The sequence below is a fragment of the Mangifera indica genome, chromosome 5, assembly GCF_011075055.1.
Source record: "Mangifera indica cultivar Alphonso chromosome 5, CATAS_Mindica_2.1, whole genome shotgun sequence".
Lineage (NCBI taxonomy): Eukaryota > Viridiplantae > Streptophyta > Magnoliopsida > Sapindales > Anacardiaceae > Mangifera > Mangifera indica.
Window position 1 is genome coordinate 15,191,996 of NC_058141.1, and position 18,509 is coordinate 15,210,504.

The window sequence follows — 18,509 nt, forward strand, 5'->3', positions numbered from 1 at the left end:
TTGAATAAAAAACAATAAAAGATCAACTTGAGATCTATTCGAAATCAACAAATTGAGACTCAAGATTAGTAAGAAAACAATTTAGCCTTGAACTTTGAACTCAGGTAACTCAGATCAAATCCAATCTTAATCTCAACAGGACATTAGAGGAAATACAATGTTGAGTATAAGGCAAAGTCAGTCATTTCTATTTTAAGAATGTACAATGGGACATTGCCACACTCAAAATCATTATAATTTTTTTTAACTGTAACAACACCCTACCTACTACTTCCAAGACAACTTATGAAAAATTGCGAACTGTTAGTAGATTCACCGCCAAATTTGGTACAATTTCTTATTGGTGGGGCTTGAGCATCAATTAATACAAGATCACCAAGGGTTTGCAGCTGAAGTTTTTGTGTAATCCATCTGAGAGGGATAAATACTTGGGTATCCTAGAGACTCATAATGATGCGAAGCCAGCTGACCATGTTTATATCCAGCATGCTGTGGATTCTGTCCAAGGGAGCGATAGTATGCAGCTTCTTGAAACAACATGGTTTGTGAACCAATACCAGAGTCCCTTGTAGAATGATTGTTCTGGTATCATACAATAAAGAATGATTAGAAAGGAAAAGTTAAAGAGACATGAACATTACAGAAATAAGCATATACCCAAAATAATAATGATGACGATAATAATACTAATAACTTTTATCCTTTTAAATTGCAAATATCTAAATATCAGCACAGAACCGTTCAATAATCTCAAATTATGTGTTTCAATAATAAAACATGCCTATCACTACCAATAAAGCAATAACATAGAAGAGAGGGAGCTAGTTGGCATTTTCTACCTGTTGAAAATGTGTTGAACTAATTCCATCCAGTTGGTGATGGTGTAAAAGATCATTACAGCCAACTGCAGAACGTGTAGGGGAAATGGACATGTTATGCAAAAAATTTCCAGGATTATTGTTAGAAGTATCAACAAAACTTCTATAAGCAGAACAGCTATTAGAGGACAGAGGCAAGATGCTCATAGTGGCACCATTTCTGTATTGTGAAAGATTGTAGTTCATTCCTGCCAGAGAATCATGGTAAGTGCTGCTGCCTTGATATACTTGCTGCAAACCAGATGGAACATACATCTGGCTTTGAGGCATGGAAGGATAGCCAATCCTGTTGGCTGATTCTCCCAAGGGAATCGTAGGTTGAGAATAAGAACGCTCTGACAAGAGCTGCAGAGGTTCAGCTCTATAGGCATGGTTGGAACCCGGGAAAGTCTCTGAGGATTGTTTAGGTAAGGAGAAGGTACCCGAATTCATTACCTGCATAATTGCAATGCATAAACATGCCGATAATGTTTGTGATATACTCCTTATACCACAACAGCTATACTAGAATATACATAACATAACAGAAGATGGACCAAACTTCTAGTGGAAATGAAGCATCAATAATACAAAATGAAATCAAGAATCATATAAAATAACTAAGGGAAGAAAATGATAAAAATCTTTATCTGAAATCTATGAAGAAAGATAATTCTACTATGCAAAGACTATAGTTCAACTATTAAACATAACCACATCATCAAAAACCTTAATTACAATTTTGTATGTTCGACTATGAAAGCTTGAAGAAAATATGAGATGACTAGCAAAGCTTAAACATGTCAAATGAATAATTCAACAATTATCCTAGTTATTATTATTATTATATATTTTTATATCAGAAATCATTCAACCTTCCCTATGTGTTCACTGAGCTCTAAACTGGGGGCTGCTTCCAGAGCTTACAAACTTGGAAGCCAAGAAATTTGTATTGTCAGCTAGTGGCCCCAAAGGGGATTTGAACCATTGACTTCTTAGTTGAAATCAAGAGCTTTTACTCTCTTGGGGTTGATTGGTAAATCAACCAATAATTGCCCAAACAGAAAGCATTAACAGGAATAGAAGATAATAAAGCACACAAGGATTCCCCAACCCCAAAAAAAAGCATATGGAAGTCAACAAAGTTTATCAAGAGGTAATAACAAACCTGGCATAAGTGTGAGAAACAACACAAAAACATATAGTAGCCAGGGTTTAAAATCAATTTAAATTAAGCTTGATAATGGACAATAAAAATGAGTTACCAATACAAACAACGGGCACATCCAAGTTGAAAGAACAGAGTCTACACTACATTAATGAAATAGGAAATATCTTAATCTGCCAGCTAGAACTGCCATTAACTTAGCGTCAAACATTTTTGTTATCATCTGTCATCCACCTAGTGTTTTGCTAATTTCACAAAATAGACAACATATACTTCAGATAGAGCAACTTAGTTCATGAATAGGATAAAACATATATCTACCCACCTTGAATTTCCATAATAAATGCAATTGACAGAACATTTTCGCTGTATCCCTACCATGAAAAAAGAGGCAATCCCACCCCCAAGGTGTATGCAATTGGCAATCAATGATCAAAAGGAAAGAGCCTCAAGATAACCTTATTAAATTAAGTACACTGATATCAAAGAATCAAACAAGGAAGAAATTATATAAAATTGCAATACTATACCATTTCACTTTGCAAAGTAGGAAGATTCCTTGCATAAGGAGTTATCCCAAAAGATGACTTATGACTCGATTGTTGAATGTTCTTGATGCTGGAATCAGGCAGTGACAACGGGGAGATATTGGGATGACCACATGTTGATTCAGGAGCATCTTGCGCCTTAGCCTCTGCCTGAGAAGATACAAGTAAGTCACTATCCCTAACATCTGCAGTTGTTGGAGAACCATACAAAAAACTACGATGTTCATCAACAAGGTATCCTGAATTTCTGCACAGAGAGGGAAAAAATCTTATGAAACACCATCACCAAAGAATTATACAATGGAAAAGGGGATAAAATCATGCCTCATATTTAAGTGCATGGCAGATGAACCATCTACTGCTGCAGAGAACTCCAAGTTACTTGTCAAAGGATTAGATGCAACCAGCTGGGGAGATGCAGAAGCAGCTCCAGATTTATAGGTACCAAAACTCAAATGTGAACAATCAGAAGCAAAGGTTTGCAGATAATTTGGAAGCACCAATGTACTGTTATTCTCTGGCGGAGGCATAGCAAGGCCCTCCTTGCCTATCCTTAGTTGCTGCAAATGTGCAGCAGCAGATGATACTGCTAATGCGATATCACTGTTCACAGATGCAGCTTGATTTGGGAAAGGTAAATCTGAAGTACTGGCCATTCCTAAAATTGATGGGAAAAGAAAAAGAAAAAAAGGATCATTTATAGGAAATGACTATAAAGAAAAATAAATTTCTAAATAGTCTGGTATTGGTGGTTTTGAAGTCTCATACCTTAATACTAAAAATGCAATCGTCTGCTATATATTACTTGTTAAAGTCATAATACAAGTACTAAAATCAATTTCAGAACAATTATCAATCACCTTCTTGAGTCTTGGACTTGTGCCAAAGCGAATCATGGGTACTTTTCTCTGGAAGCAAGTCATCATCAGATGCTTCTCCAGCACCATTTGCAAAAATCTGTCTAGTAGAAGCTGAAGAAGAAGACCCATTGGAAGAATTTAGATTCTGGATATCAATATCCCTCTCTGATACTTGGACCTTATTTGATTGGGAGTTTGTTGACAATTTAGCCATATCACCATTTAAGCAAGAAGGATTATCGTACACCTCTGTGTTTGGGTCAGCAGACGTGAATAAGGCAGATGATCCGCTAGCAGATGTCAGATTCTCAATCTCAGGCCATTCATTGTCAACATCACGCTGATTGGCAGTCATGTCAGATTCATGGATCATCTCGGACAGGTTAGAAGGATGGAAAGAATATATGCCTTGGTGCATCATTGATTCTGGGGGTGACGAAGCTTCCAGAGATTTGATGCAAGAATGAGATGAGTTAGTTGAAACTGCAAGTTGAGGCATGTATGGTATTTCAGTGGACATTTCTGAACCTCTGTTTTCTGGCCTACCACGCCTCACAATGTCAGCCATTGATATATGCCCTTTGGAAACCCCTGGCCATGCAGGCTGAAGTCCTAGAGACAGTTGCACAGATGAAGATATGGTATCACCTGTTCCTATTGACTGTCTTCTATTATCAGCGTTAAAAAAATTGCTGCAACAAGGTTTATGAAGAACTCAAATAATATAACCAAACATTGATTATGAAACCAAATGGACCATAGTTAAAAGGGTAGTACATTCGTGTGGAATCAATTACTTGCATCTAATGGAACATCAAAGAGAGAAAACAACAGATGGATGAATTAAATATCTAATAGACTGTTTTCTAACTCCAATACATGTGTAGAAATATACTGTGCAATGATCAAGTTGCCTGAACAGCATAGCGACTGGTTCTAATTACTCTTGATAAACTGCAGTACAAGAAAATAAATTTATTTAATCCATGGTGTCAACAGCACATGCTCAGGAAAAAAAGTCTTCCTCCCAACCGTATCACCAATAACTTCTCTATATAATTTGATAGTTTCAAGGTTCCAAAAACCTTAAAAAGCTTGAAACAATTGACACTTTTGCCTGCCACAAGATATCTTTACATAACTAACCTGATAGTTGAAGGCTGGTCGTTTATATTCTTTCCTGTCGCATGATAAACATTCGAAGGCGAAGAGGATACTAATGGTATAGATGAACCAATCTCTCTCTTGTATGCAGCTTTACCAAGCTCTGCAAACAAAAATACAAAATCAAACGGCAAGAATACGCAATTGAAAAAATAAAAGATGATCCGAATAAAAAAAACGTTGAATCCACTAAAACAATGAACTTACCTTTATGATTATTTTCAGTTGACGCAATATAAGAACTCCCGTCACTATCAAGTCTAGCTCCACGATTAGAAGTGCCACTGTTAGATCTTGCCGCCCTTAATTGTAAAGTCTCTTTCATCTGAAAAATCAAAATATAAAAAACTTTAAACCCATACAAGTGAACCGAGACTAAACTCCGCATATTTTGAAGAACGAACGAACCTCTTTTCTCCTTTCACGTTTGCTCTTCACTTCACGGAAAGTATCTACACAACAAACAAATTATAAGAATAAAACAAACAAATTAGAATTACAAAGACCGCAAATATAAACGTTAAAGAGTAAATAAAAAAATTCAGGTCAGTGTTTGTTAGTTCTCATGGCAACCAAGCAAAATGTGGCAGAAATCTTTTAAAATAAATATTCTTAAGACCGTAATCTTTTAACTCATAAATGTTAAAAACCCTTTGGTCGCCAAAAATAACTGCAGCAACATGAAAAATAGAAGAGAAAGAAAAATGACCTTGAGATAGAAGACGTTGAACGGCGTCGTTGGCGTCCATGTTGCAATCCACAAGAATGGCGTAAATCTCACTATCAGCACAGTTCTTACCGACGACCTCTCTCAAATTCTGCACTATCTTTTTAGTGTCGAGCGGTATCTCTAGCGGCAAACCTCCGGGTCCGCCGTGCACATTACGACTGCTCTGGCTATTAATCGCCATCTTCCAAGTCTCTGGTTCTTGCGGCTCGCTCGCTCTCTGCTTTTGGGTTTTGGATTAAGCAGATAAATCAAACAGAAAAACCAAAACAAAACCTACTCTCGCGTTTTATAAAAACAAAAACCCCCGGACGCACAAGTAAAACCGTTTTGGACTCACTGACACATCAGCATTCGAATATAGTAACTGTTACTTTTTGATCAAGCACCGTTAGATTTCATCAAATCAAGTGGGGTCCAGTGGAAAATTTTTTATTTCAGCACGATGACGAGAAAGTACATGAGTTGTGGTGGGCATGCATATAGATTAAGGGTTGGGGTTGTTACGGTACTTGTCGTGATTCGAGTAGGATTTTGTTAAATTATTCTTAACGGCTAAACGGAAACATCATTTTATTAATTAAAAAATTGATACATGCCGTCAGCATATTTCACTTTCAAGTTGACCGGATTTGACTTATTTGAGATTTTTGCTAGGCCAAACAACTATTTCCCACCCAAGGTATGCTGCAATGTCAGTTTCCACCCTTTAACTATGAAAACACCAAACATCCACCCATGACCGGTTAAATTTAACGAAACCCTAACCCCTGAAAATTTAATCTCATTTTCCCTCCTAAAAGTTTAAAAACTAATATTTTTTACCTAAACTAAGTTTGAAAAGATCGCATTTCCCCCCTATGGTTTAGTTTCAAACCCTTTCACTTTCTCCAACGCCATCGCCGATCGTCTCCCCCTCCCGACTGTTTCTCTTCCACCGACGAACCTCTTTAACTCCACCTCAACCCATCCGACACAGAGAGAAGTCGTCTGGGAAGACGATCGTCTTCCCAGATGAAGACGACTCGTCTTCCTAGAGGACGACGAGTTGTCTCGTTTTTTCAGAGGACGACGAGTTATCTTGTCTTCGTTTGGGAAGATAATCGTCTTCCCAGACGATGACGACTGGGAAGATAAAGAACTTCGTCTTCCCCGACGAAGTTCTTTGTCTTCCACAACTTCTCTGACGTCGATCGGACACCCAAATGGGAGAAAAGAGATTGCCGAAAGGAGAGGATGCTTCGGGAGGGAGAGACCATCGACAATGGAGTCGGAGATGTCGCTGGAGATTTTAAAACGAAACCCTTGGGTGAAATTGTGATTTTTTAAAACTTAGGTTGGGGGAAAATTTTAGTTTTTAAAGTTTAGGGGGCAAAAGTAGATTCTATTTTAGTATATTTTTAATATTATAGAGAAAATGACGATTTTACCCTTACTACCGTTAATTTTAACTGCTCATGGGTGGGTGTTTAATGTTTCTATAGTTAAATGGTGGAAACTTGAGATTGCAACATACTTTGGGTGGGACATAGTCATTTGGCCTTTTTGCTAATATATTAATAAGGCCAAAAGACTTATTCCACCGAGGTACAGAGAATTTTCAAATTTCTATCTTTTAATTTTTTAAAACTTAGAAAATTAATATTTATCCTCTAAAATTAAGTAAATGTTAAGAATAAAATTATTATTTAATAATAATATTTAATATTTATATCATTTTACCCCTTTAATTTAAAAAATTAATAATTTTTTCTAAAATTAAATTTTAAAAAATGACATTTTCTCTCTACTTAGGGTTTCCAATTTTGTCAATGAATTTTCAACCAATGATGACTGATCTCTCTCTCTCTTGATGTCTTCTCTCCTTCAGGTATTCAATATCAAACCGACGATATCTAGATTCGATAAAATTTAGACATCCAAAAAAAGAGTCAAACTCTTCGTTTGAAAGACAACGACGGTCCAAATGAGGAGATCGATCTCTTCTGGATCGTCGTTGTCATCCAGATGAAGTCGATTTCGTCTAAACGATGAATATCTAGATGAAGAGTTTCGACTCTTTGTTTGAATTTTATCAAATCTAGAGGTCGTCGATTTAATATTAAGCATGGAGGGAGAGACAACATCGGGAGGGAGAGAGATCAGCCATCATTAGTCAAAATTTCGTTGACAAAATTGGAAACCCTAAGTAAGAGAAAAATATCACTTTTTAAAATTAATTTTAGGAAAAATGATTAGTTTTTCAAATTAAGGAGTTAAAATAATATAAACATTAAATATTATTATTAAATGATGATTTTACTCTCAATCTTAACTTAATGTTGGAGGGTAGGTGTTAGTTTTACAAATTATAGGTAAATATTTAGGTTTTTGAAAATTAAAGGGTAGGAGTAGTTGTTCACTATACCTTGGGCGGTAACTAGTCTTTTGGTCTATTAATAATGATTAAAAATAGTGAATTTTGTTAGAAAGGGGAAAAAATGGGCCCATCTTACTCATTTTGTGAAAAAAATCCAATCATATTTAAAAAAAATAATATTGACTAATATTTTGTAAATAAATAATATTACACATGTTTTCATATATATATAAAATATTATTTTATTTTTAATTTAAAATTATCTAATTATTTAAATAAATATATAAAATTTTATTATTTATGAATCATACTGGATGCAGTAAAAGAAATATATTTGACCAAAAATATCCAATTCCAAAATCTCTAATAAACAGTAAATAAACGTTAATTTCCTCCCTAAATTGTAATTTTGGTCCAACACAAATAATTATTCCTAATTTATCCTATCACATTGTCATTTTGAATAGGTAAACTACTCTTTTCTTAAATTTTCTCCCTTTCTGCTTAGCAAGGTATCGTTTTTTCTCTTTCGAAGGGATCATTTTTCTGTAAGCAATTCTTTTTTTTTCTTTTTCCTTTTATTCTTACTTTTGCCTCTTTCCTTTGTTATCATATTGTTGTTGGTAGTGAATGATGTTTGTTTAAATGTTACTTGGCTCATGTAATTATACAATTCAGGAAGAGCTTTATTGGGGCATCTTTATTTTACAGATACCTTAATTTTCATTTTTAGGTGAATATGATCGATGGGGTGAATTGTTATTCATGCTCTGGAACGAAGAAGCATGAAATCACAAGAATCATCTCGGTAGAGATGTCGTGCTGGGAGCTGATCTTAGGACCGATGGACTATTATTTGAGATACTAGGGCAGTCAGTCGGTGACTCTTCAATCGATGAAGATGACATCCCAATAGTTCTAAGATCATGGAAGGCAAAATTTTTTTTTATTTACTGCATTGCATATTAAGGGGATCGGCCTCAAACGTTGATGTGTTAGGTATCGCAGAAGTTCAGGTTTGTTCATGATCAATATATAAAAACTTGTTGTGGTCTTTTGTTTCCAATAAAGTTAGTTACTGTGCTGAAAGCAATTATATATATTCATCTGACAATTTCAAACCATTCTTTGTTAAGGAGCTGCCTGCTTTTGGATGTATCGACATACCACGAACTCTATATGAGGTCATTGCGCAACTAGCCAATCGCCTTGCACAGTGGGATGATAAGTTTTGGAGGTTTTTTCTCACGAAAATCAGAACCCACCTTATCCAAACCTTTAATACTTCCACTTTTAGGTCATCTGCATTTGAGCATTGTGTGCACATACTGTACAAAGGAATTCTTCTAATCTTCCTTGAAGTGTAATGTTTTTACTATGTGAGTTACTAGTTTTGCAGATTTTGATAATGGTTTTTTCATTTATTGCCACTGAGCAGAACACATTTATCTTCTAGAATTTTCAACTCTTCTGATTAATCTTAACTGTGGCCCTACCTACTAATTTCCTTTGCTGCACATTTGACACTCTATGGATTTGAGGATTTTTTTTTTTTTAAATCTATTGTAATTTAAAATTTTTTTTCCATTATTGCTATTATAGGTTATTCCTTACATCCATAATAGGAGCAGCAGATGAAGTAAAGTTGAAGTTTATGACTAGGTGCTTCCTCGCATATTGGCCTATTTCATATGCTCTATTGAAAAAAGTTTCAGTTTTGCCGGAGTCTTTTCTCTTTTCTGGGTGAGTCTACCATTGCCCTTGCATGATGCATTAAAAAATAATTTTTACCTGTGAGTACGAGAACCCAAGAGGATATGCCTCTGTTCAATAAATCTTGAACCAAGAGATCGGGGGGCTATCAACTTAGGTGTCTTGCTTCTTTACACTTTTGGGTTGGTTAGTTTCACAAGGCAAAATGGTCATATTTAAATTTTCTTTGAGGGTTTTGCCTGGATGAGAAATTGTAATATAGTGTTCAGATGAATCATGAAAAATGTGTAGTGATGCTTGTAGTCTTGTGATGTCCTGTTCTTATAAGTAATGAATTTACCTTGTGTGCCTCAACCTGCAGTTTATAAGAGTGAAATGATTACTTCATGCCAGGAAGGAAATTGTATTTGAGCTTCTTCAACATGTGAGAGGGAATATACCTCGAGCCTTGCTAGACGGAGTAAGAAAGAGTACTAGGGAATGATTGAAGATCAAGAAGCAGTTTGCAGCAGGTTTTTTACAATTCAAGATGTCATGCTGGTAAACTCCCCGAAAATTTACAGTCAGATATTCTGAATTTCAATTAATCTTTTTCTGCAGTCAGCCCTGACATAATGTGTATGCATTTGGTTAAAGGATGTCAGTAGATAGAATTACAACTAATTATTTTGAATTTCTGGAATGGAAAGTGAGACATTACAGTTTTCTTTAAACCTGTGGTGTTTCGCTTGATGGTGATCAAAGTCAAGATTGTTGGCAGCATCAAACTTATGCTATATAGCAAAACTTTAGATTTGACTTATATCAGGTTGGTTTATTGATCTTGGATATCATCCAAACTGAGTTGTACTGAAGCTTATACCACTTCCAAAACACACATTTAAGTTTGTGTTTAAGAGAATGCCATTTGCCCATGTCATCCACTCTTCTTGTTTGTAATGTGTGGATGGAAGTTGCATTTGCTTTAAAGTAACTCTACTTTTAAGTTGGCTCTTCCTAGTTTTAACCTCAAGATATTGATAAATATAATATATTCTTAATGATTTGGTATTTTACTGGTCTACGACATAAGATCAACTGAATGATAACTGCTAAAGATGGGGGTAAAAAAAGCTTTTAGAAGTATTAGCAGGCAGTTTGTTTAATTAACTTGCATAATTTTTGTCCCAAAAAAATGATTGGAAATGAAATATTTCCTCCTCTATCAATGCTTCTTATTTTAAGACAGAAGGGTTACAGTTATATTACACATATTTTAAGAATTTTTGGTTGTTGTGGCCTCATTCTTGCCATTATCACTGGTCTTTTTGGGATCAACTTGGATGGAATACCTAGAGCTGAAGGGTCCCCATATGTGTTGCTCTGTCTTCTGGTATCCTCTTCTCGTTAGGAGCTGTGCTGATTGCAATTGGATAACTCTACCTTGAGTTGAAAAATCCCATTAATGATGAACATATTGAAGTGAGAAAACTAGAACTCCAAGAGCTTGTTAGGATTTTTCAGCAAGAAGCACTGTCTCATGCATAGGTCTGAAACACAGTACTTCATGCTACCTTGCCTCCAACTGCCACAGGTGTACTTCCAGATGGTGCAAGTTATGTCCTCATCAATTGAATGTGGCATTCAGGTAAGTCAAAACATCTTATAGTAGGTAGTGATTTTGGCTTTGTAATTGCAATGAAATAAATGGAGGGCTTTGAGGATCATGTTATAATTTGTAAGTGGCTCTAGAATACAATTCATGTTGCATTACAATGTGCAATGCAAAATTTTGGGTTCTAGATTCTTGGTATTGTTACTAATAGTTGTAAATGCTCAAAATAAAACCACAATAGGAACTGACTTATTCTCAGGAAAAAGGGGATTTTGTTCAAAGAATAGTTTCTATCACCCTCTCCTTTCTGCCAGGATGGGGCCTGTTTGGTCGAAGAAGTTTCAACCACCGTACGAGCCTTGTTTGGTAGGTTCTGGGATCTTTAAGATCATGATTTGAATGGTGGATTTTCTCTTCTGCTTCCTGGGTTTCTAATTATTAATATTTGTATGGAATGATATCATTATACTTGTCATCTCATCAGTGTTAATAAGTTGAATCATCTGTCAATTGAAGTTACCATAACTGAAGCAGCAGAGGAGAAAATGCTTGGGTTGTTCAAGCAGCCATGATTTAGATGCTGCAACGAATTGTGGCAACTTATTAAGTGTTGGACACAGCCACAGCCTGGTGAGTAATCACATGTTATAAGCAATTTGCAGCTGACCACTCCAATGAACTGTCTGTATTGCCATCACTAGAAGCAGAACGTGTAGTATATTACTGTCCTTTGTTTTGTAGGTAGACTAATTGTAGCTGAGCTGACACGTCTTATTATATTTTATTTTTTTGGATGGTATCAAAGTTGAAAGTTTCACAAAGTTTTTCCATCTCCTATATCTGTAGAAATTAATCCTTCAGCACTGCACCTCTCACTCAGAGCCCGGCTAAACTTTTGGGACTTGAACTTACATACAATTCTCACTGTGTACATGCATCAATAAAGGAAGTGAAAGGATTTCAACCTGCAATAGCCAGAAACATTAGAAAAAAGGTTGATCGCCCACCACTTTTCTACGTCATTATAAGGTTTAAATACTAATATTTACTTGGCACATTTTGTGTGATGAATTACACTACGTGTCACGTTTTAGAAGGTGCATACGGTCTCTTCAATCTTTCCCACAGTTGAAAGTATGATAAAATAATTTTAAAAAGGGAGAAGGACTATTTCCCACCTAACTTTTGATGCGTTCTCACATTGCCACCCACGCCAGATGAAAATCCAGTTTTCCCACCCGTCACCAAACTGCCGTCCAATTTTTCAGTTAGAGACAGGGGCAAAATCGTCATTTATTATTTAAAACATTAAAACTTTAAAATTTTACCGTTTCCCCCTCCAGGTTTTAAAAAAGTATAACTAACCCATCCTCAAAGTTTGAAAAGTTTAATTTCACCCCCTAGGGTTTGCTTCCTTCTCCGGCCACCACCGACGGCTGCTGCAATCGATCGATGGGAGATCTCCGACTACAAAGGACGACGAAGGACGACCCTTCGTCGCCCAGATCTGGACGACGAAGCGTCGTCCAGATCTGGAAGAACAGATGCGACGAAGACGCGACGAGCGATGGACGATGGACGAGCGACGAGCGACGCGACGCGACGAAGAGCAGAACAGATGCGACGAGCGACGACGCGACGCGACGCGACGAAGAGCGATGGACGATGGACGAGCGACGCGACGCGACGAAGAGCAGAACAGATGCGACGAGTGACGACGCGACGCGACGAAGAGCGATGGACGATGCGACGAGCGACGAAGAGAGAACTCCGTCTCTTCCTTCTTCGGCCACCACCGCCGTCGCACCAGGAGAAGGAGGAGGCAGGTGACTACGCCGGAGATGCGTCGGGAGATGAAGTTGAAGAATGGGGGGTGAAACTGCTAGTTTTGAAAGTTATGGGGGGCGGCTGTTTTTTGAAAAATTTGGAAACCCTAGGCTTGGGGGTGAAAATGTTAGTTTTTAAAGTTTAAAAAATTTAGGTAAGGTGAAATGTTAGTTTCTAAAACCTAAGGGGGGTTAAGGAAAACCCTAAATTCAATTTTGGGATAAATTTTGCATAGGAGTATTTTTGTCATTTCATCTAACAAGGGTAAAATAGACATTTTACCATTATGCAAACAGAAACCATCCACATTAACGGCTCACGGGTGGGAAAACTGGATTTTCATCTGGCGTGAGTGGTAATTTGAGAATGCATCAAAAGTTGGGTGGGAAATAGTCCTTCTCCCTTTTAAAAAACATAAAATACAATTTCTTTGTGTTGAAAAACATGATGAGATATTCTTACTTAAACGTTAATAGCGTATTATTTATTTTTTATGTAGACGGGCAATGGGCATGGGCCTCACCTCATCCTAAAGAAGAAAAAACTCACTCGCCGTTCTTACTCTGCTCCTCCTATTTTCAGTGACGTTAAGGAAACTTTCACGGATTCCTTAGACCCTCACCCGGCCCCTAAATGCTCTCCTTTGATTGTTCAGCAGGCATTAATCGGTTTGATTTTATATATATATAATTTTTAGTATTGTAGTATTTTGGGTTAGTGGAAATTTCCAAGGCATTGCCACATTCAGGCCCGTGGATGCCTTTTACTTTGTGGTGGTAACTCTTTGTACAATAGGGTATGGTGACACTGTTCCAGATTCAACGTTCACCAAGCTGTTTAGTTGTGCTGTTATTTTGGTTGGATTTAGGTTCATTGATATTCTATTATATGGGTTGGTCACACACATTTATCAAAGTGTGCTTGGCCTTGATAGTTCTGGTTGGTTGCATTGCTACAAGGACATTTACGGTGCATTTTCTGGAGAAGTAGAGTTGGGTTGACAGTTTTTATCTCTCTGAACATCTCTAACAACTGTTGGGTATGGGGGACTATGCTTTTGCCACGCTAACAGGGAGGTGTGTTTGCTATTGTTTGGTTACTAGTAAGCACATTGGCTGTTGCTGGGGTTTTCCTCTACTTAACCGAGCTCAGGATTGATAAGAGAAACAGAAGAATTGCAAAATGGGTTCTTTTCTGAAGAAGATGACCCCTAGATTTAGTAGCTGCAGATCTTGACATTGACACATCCATTAGTTAGTGGCTCGAACTCGAACACTAAAACTCGAACACCTTTGAAGCGAGTTTGAGTTCATGTTCAAATTTGGCTCCACAAGTTGAACCGAGCTAGTGCTCAGTCAAATATAGTTCTAGTTGCCTGCAATGTTTAGTGGATAAAATTGGTATAACCACATATCAGTGAGTTCTGTTATACATGGTCTCTGCTCTTAAAAGGTGACAGAGACAGTGTGACTTGGCTGTGGATATGCTAATTCAATTAAAATTCGTTAATTTAAGCACGAACAAGCAGTCTAGTTTAGTATTTAGGAGATCCTGATATACCATTTATATTCTTTCACTGGTATTGTTCTATAATATAAAGAAAGAACGCCAGGCAGTGAAAGTTTTTATTTGAATTCTGAAAAAGAAAATAAAAGAAAAATTATAACTCTTATAGGTGAACAATTCCAACTAAGATCTTAGCTCAGCCTGTAGCTTCACTTCTTTACATGCCCTGGATGAAGATAACTAGTCAAATTCTTATTTGTAACTAACACCAGCTAGTTCTTCCGGTTTTGCAAGTGTTCTTATCAAAGAAAAACCTTTATAGTTTCTTTGCTTTATCTGACTTTTATTTGAGGTTTAATAATATTGTTGATTTGGTTCATGCTTTCAGTAAATCGGAATTTGTGATATACAAGCTCAAGGAGATGGGAAATGTAGCAGAGAGACATCCTGCAGATATGCAACCAATATGATCTGCTAGACAGAAGCAAATGTGGCAAAATCACTCTGGCAGACCTCATGGAGAGTGACTGAAACAAATGAGGTTTCTATAGGAACTCGACTCTCAAGTTTCAGATTTTGCCCTGTGCAGAAGTAGAAATCGAGGGAACATCCCATCATTATTCTTACACAATGGCCTGGCCCAGATTCTTCCCTGTTTAGTTTTGAGCGATTAATTGCCATTTGATTGGTTTTAACTTTTCATCTGGCTATACAGAATGTATACCATAAAAGATTTAATGTACAGATCTCAAAAGCTAAAATGCATTCACCATTCATAGTCTTGAAGAGGCAGTTTAAAAGTACATTTTTGTTCTTCAACATTTTGAGTCAGTGGTTATCAAAAGAGGTGGGTATTAGGATTTTCCAAAATCAGTAAGTGAGATTTTGCCAATGAACTCAATCTTGGGTAGGATAAATCAGAGTTTCACGTAGAAACTCAAATTAGATTTTTCTCTCTGAAAATTTTAATACTTCACCAATTTTGTTAATCTTTTATATTAAAGTCTAATTTGTTCAAGCCAAACTCCAAAAATTATTGTGGGCTTGTGGGCTTGGTCTCTAGTTTGTCCATTCGGGCTTCAGTTACAGTCTTCAAGCCTGGTTTAATTAAAAGTTTCAAGCTTCGGCCGGACTAAACCAAACCCCCAACAAAAATTTATAGCTATGAATTATACCAATAATCTGAAGAAAAAAAAAAAATCTATATAAAAATGGATAGTAGAAAACAAAATAATTCGAAACTGTTGTATAAATTTGATCTACAGAATAGATTCCAATTTCAAAATTTATGTGATCAACATTGTATAGGTAGCTTCTGGTTCCATCACTTTAAAGAACTAGAAACTTTCCTATAACCTAAATCGAAATCCAAACCGAATATAGGATACCGATTAGGTATCCATTTTTCAAAACTTATATAACATATCCTCAAGGTATGAAAAGCAGTTATCAATTATTTTCCTGGTTTTGTTTCTTATTTTTCTCTGTTGAATCACACTTTCAACGTTGTTTTCAGTAATTGACATGATCAATACTTTAAAACTCCGTAGTATCTGCATTGATATTCTTAAAGACAACATGGCTAAGTTTGACATCTGTAGATATATTACGTACCTCCATATAAGTGGTCAAACAACCACCATTAATTGCAATTTCACAAACTTAATGATACTATTAACACTACTTCACCACTATCCCATTTGAGATTTGGTTTCATGCAAGTTTGGCAGCAGCAATGGACAACAGACATACTGAACATCATTCACTTTTTGAAAAAGGCTACTGGGGTATTCCAAGCTCCAGAAGATGAATGCGAATGAATATTCCAATACGTCACTAATATGAAATTAACTCTCTCGGCATTAGCTCATCTATGAGAAGAGAATTCCCGTAGAGGATTAGTTTGGAGAGACGAAGTAATGGATTCATTGCTCCCGTTTGTGGATATATGAGGGAACTAAATCTTGCAATAAGCCATAATCAGGAACCTGGAGCTGCTGCTGCGGTGCAAGATTCTGATAGCGCATTGAAGCTGGGAGTGCTTGGTTATTTGTAAGGGGTTGAATTGGAAGCAAATGAGTGAGAAGTTCCTGAGGAAAGCTTGGACCAACCGACGCAGACCCAAAGAGTGAAGGTGATAGCATTCCGGCTGCCGCGCCTCTAAGTGTTGCAGGACACTGATGGTTGTGTTGGCCTTCATATGTTGTGATCACGATTGTGGGATCTTGGAATGATCTTTCAACGCGCTTCTTTACTGTGCACTTTTGACTAGTGCATCTGTAGTAACTTCTGCAATATCAACCAATAGTCAATAAGTGTCTCCTTTTTCACATGAAAAGTTTTCTTTGTGAAATGATTATTAGTTGACTTTTCCCCGTCATCAATGGAGGATGAGATTTGCATTTCAATAACAGGGGTTTTCACGACAAAATTAAGCTTCATATGATTACAATGAAATGAAAAATGAACTGAAATAATGGTTGAAACTTAAATGACATTGGACGATGCAGTCAAGGTTGTAATAGCAGTGAGGTATGAATGCAACTAAAGTTGGTGAAATGGTCTTTTAATTCATAAAGTAAAAATTTACCAGCATAAGCGGTTTCTGAAATCACATTCAGATCGATTTCATAAACTAAGTCATTTCATCAAGTAAAACTTTAAAAGTTTTGAAAACTCAAATCTTAAGAATTATCCATTCTCTGGTGAATTGATATACATTTGAAAATCAGAAAGTTTAGTTTCGCTTTTGTGTTATACGAGAGAAAGAAACTGCAAAATAGTGACCTTGGATAAGGGCTGTTCTTGACTGCCTTCTGTCCGTACTTTCTCCACCTGTACCCATCTTCAAGATGATCGATTTCGCTCTTAGTGAGGAAAGCAAACCGCGGTTCCCTTTGTTTTTTGTCCTTTTTTGGCTTGTTCCTGATCATAGGTGAAAAAAAAAAGTTATAACACAACCGAAGAAATTTCTGGGCATCTCATTGAACTAATTTTCTTATAACATTAACAATCATGCACGTAAATATTGGAGTTAGGGTTTTGTAATCTACTATTCTTTACTTTTCGTTATGATATTACTGAAGCAAAATTGTCTATCGATGATCAGGAAACTGAGAGGAAATGAATGTGTAGTAGACAGATCGTTTATATCTTTCAAGATATCGAGAAAGTCTATTTAAAATAGTAGGCAAAGGAATTAGTCACAGGAAGACTTGCAAGTATACTCTGATCATTGAAAAATGATTATGCAAACCCTATTTAAACCTGTACTCAAATAGAAGAAATCCAGTTCGAGAAAAGCTTAAATTCTCAAATAATCTTTACCATGAACAAACCAAGAAGCAAGATTTATATATAACCTACCCAGCTTTCTTATTCTTCTCCTGATCTCCATCTTCAGGGGCTTTCGGTTGCTTGTCTTTCTTGTTATTCTCAGAATCTTCATCAGCTGCTGCCTCGTTAGAGGAAGAAGAAACAGAAGAATTTGGGGTAGATGGATTCTCATTGATTCCAGCTGAATCTCTACCAACACGTAGAGTACTAGTTTTCTTATTATTTGAAGCGTCTTCTATGGGACTAATCACTTCAGATGATGAGGACGAGATGTCAAAAGCTCTTGATAGAGTGTTGTAATCCATGGAGCCATGTAAACAGTCAGTGAAGCTCATACTGTAAGAGCTTGGATCAAACCCTTGTAGGCCTTGTGTGGGTGAAGGACGTTGATTATTATACATCGAAGGATTTGGATTTTGATGATGATCCTGAAAGAAGTTAAAGGGTAACCGGTTAAATCCTTGAGGACTAGAGTCGAAAGGATCAAAATGAAATGGGGGTTTCTTCTCGTTATTCGACATAGAAGAAACACAAGAGTACTGGCTGTGGTGAAATTGGAGAGCAAGAAGATGATAAGAGTGAGAGAAAGTAAGAGAGAGATTTGGGTTCAACCGATGTTCGCTTTATTCTGGGTTGAAAGTGAGGTTTGTGTTAAAATTTTGTCCCACTTTTATTATTATAAAAAAGAGACGATAGGTTTGGCTACTCTCCATTATTTCCCTCTAAGACTTTTAAACCTGTATATGACCAGAAAAAACTTTACTCCCTCGTTTTTTTTCCTTTAATTATTTTTATTTAAATTTCAACCATGAAAATGTGAACAAAAATGGAATGCATGCAAAATTGTTCA

The 18,509-nt window shown here is 36.5% G+C and overlaps 3 protein-coding genes and 1 pseudogene across 22 annotated transcripts; 2 read left to right on the top strand and 2 right to left on the bottom strand.

Moving 5' to 3' along the window:
- Window positions 1-65: 65 nt before the first annotated feature.
- LOC123217761 lies at window positions 66-5,590 on the bottom strand. Its single transcript, XM_044638888.1, has 9 exons — window positions 5,307-5,590; window positions 5,006-5,049; window positions 4,805-4,922; window positions 4,580-4,700; window positions 3,434-4,125; window positions 2,898-3,231; window positions 2,556-2,820; window positions 840-1,313; window positions 66-582 (listed from the first exon to the last, which is right to left on the bottom strand). The coding sequence occupies exons 1-9, from the start codon at window positions 5,506-5,508 to the stop codon at window positions 373-375; spliced, it is 2,460 nt and encodes an 819-aa protein (XP_044494823.1). The 5' UTR covers window positions 5,509-5,590; the 3' UTR covers window positions 66-372.
- A 2,524-nt stretch (window positions 5,591-8,114) lies between these two features.
- On the top strand, window positions 8,115-11,811 carry LOC123216992. 20 transcript variants are annotated; one of them, XR_006502393.1, is made up of 7 exons: window positions 8,115-8,231; window positions 8,417-8,699; window positions 8,820-9,062; window positions 9,286-9,426; window positions 9,758-11,023; window positions 11,250-11,356; window positions 11,507-11,811. XR_006502393.1 is itself a non-coding variant. In XM_044637712.1 (5 exons), the coding sequence occupies exons 2-5, from the start codon at window positions 8,610-8,612 to the stop codon at window positions 9,878-9,880; spliced, it is 549 nt and encodes a 182-aa protein (XP_044493647.1). In that variant the 5' UTR covers window positions 8,115-8,231; window positions 8,417-8,609; the 3' UTR covers window positions 9,881-11,811. The 20 variants fall into 20 exon arrangements, 6 of the variants coding, with proteins under 6 accessions (XP_044493647.1, XP_044493653.1, XP_044493652.1 ...); XR_006502394.1 differs by having other exon boundaries at window positions 11,305-11,356; XR_006502391.1 differs by having other exon boundaries at window positions 9,758-11,620; window positions 11,732-11,811.
- A 32-nt stretch (window positions 11,812-11,843) lies between these two features.
- On the top strand, window positions 11,844-15,126 carry LOC123216994 (annotated as a pseudogene).
- Window positions 15,127-15,855: 729 nt separating this feature from the next.
- On the bottom strand, window positions 15,856-18,337 carry LOC123215802 (WRKY transcription factor 71-like). The gene is made up of 3 exons (XM_044636049.1): window positions 17,690-18,337; window positions 17,111-17,248; window positions 15,856-16,612 (listed from the first exon to the last, which is right to left on the bottom strand). The coding sequence occupies exons 1-3, from the start codon at window positions 18,178-18,180 to the stop codon at window positions 16,249-16,251; spliced, it is 993 nt and encodes a 330-aa protein (XP_044491984.1). The 5' UTR covers window positions 18,181-18,337; the 3' UTR covers window positions 15,856-16,248.
- Window positions 18,338-18,509: the final 172 nt, after the last annotated feature.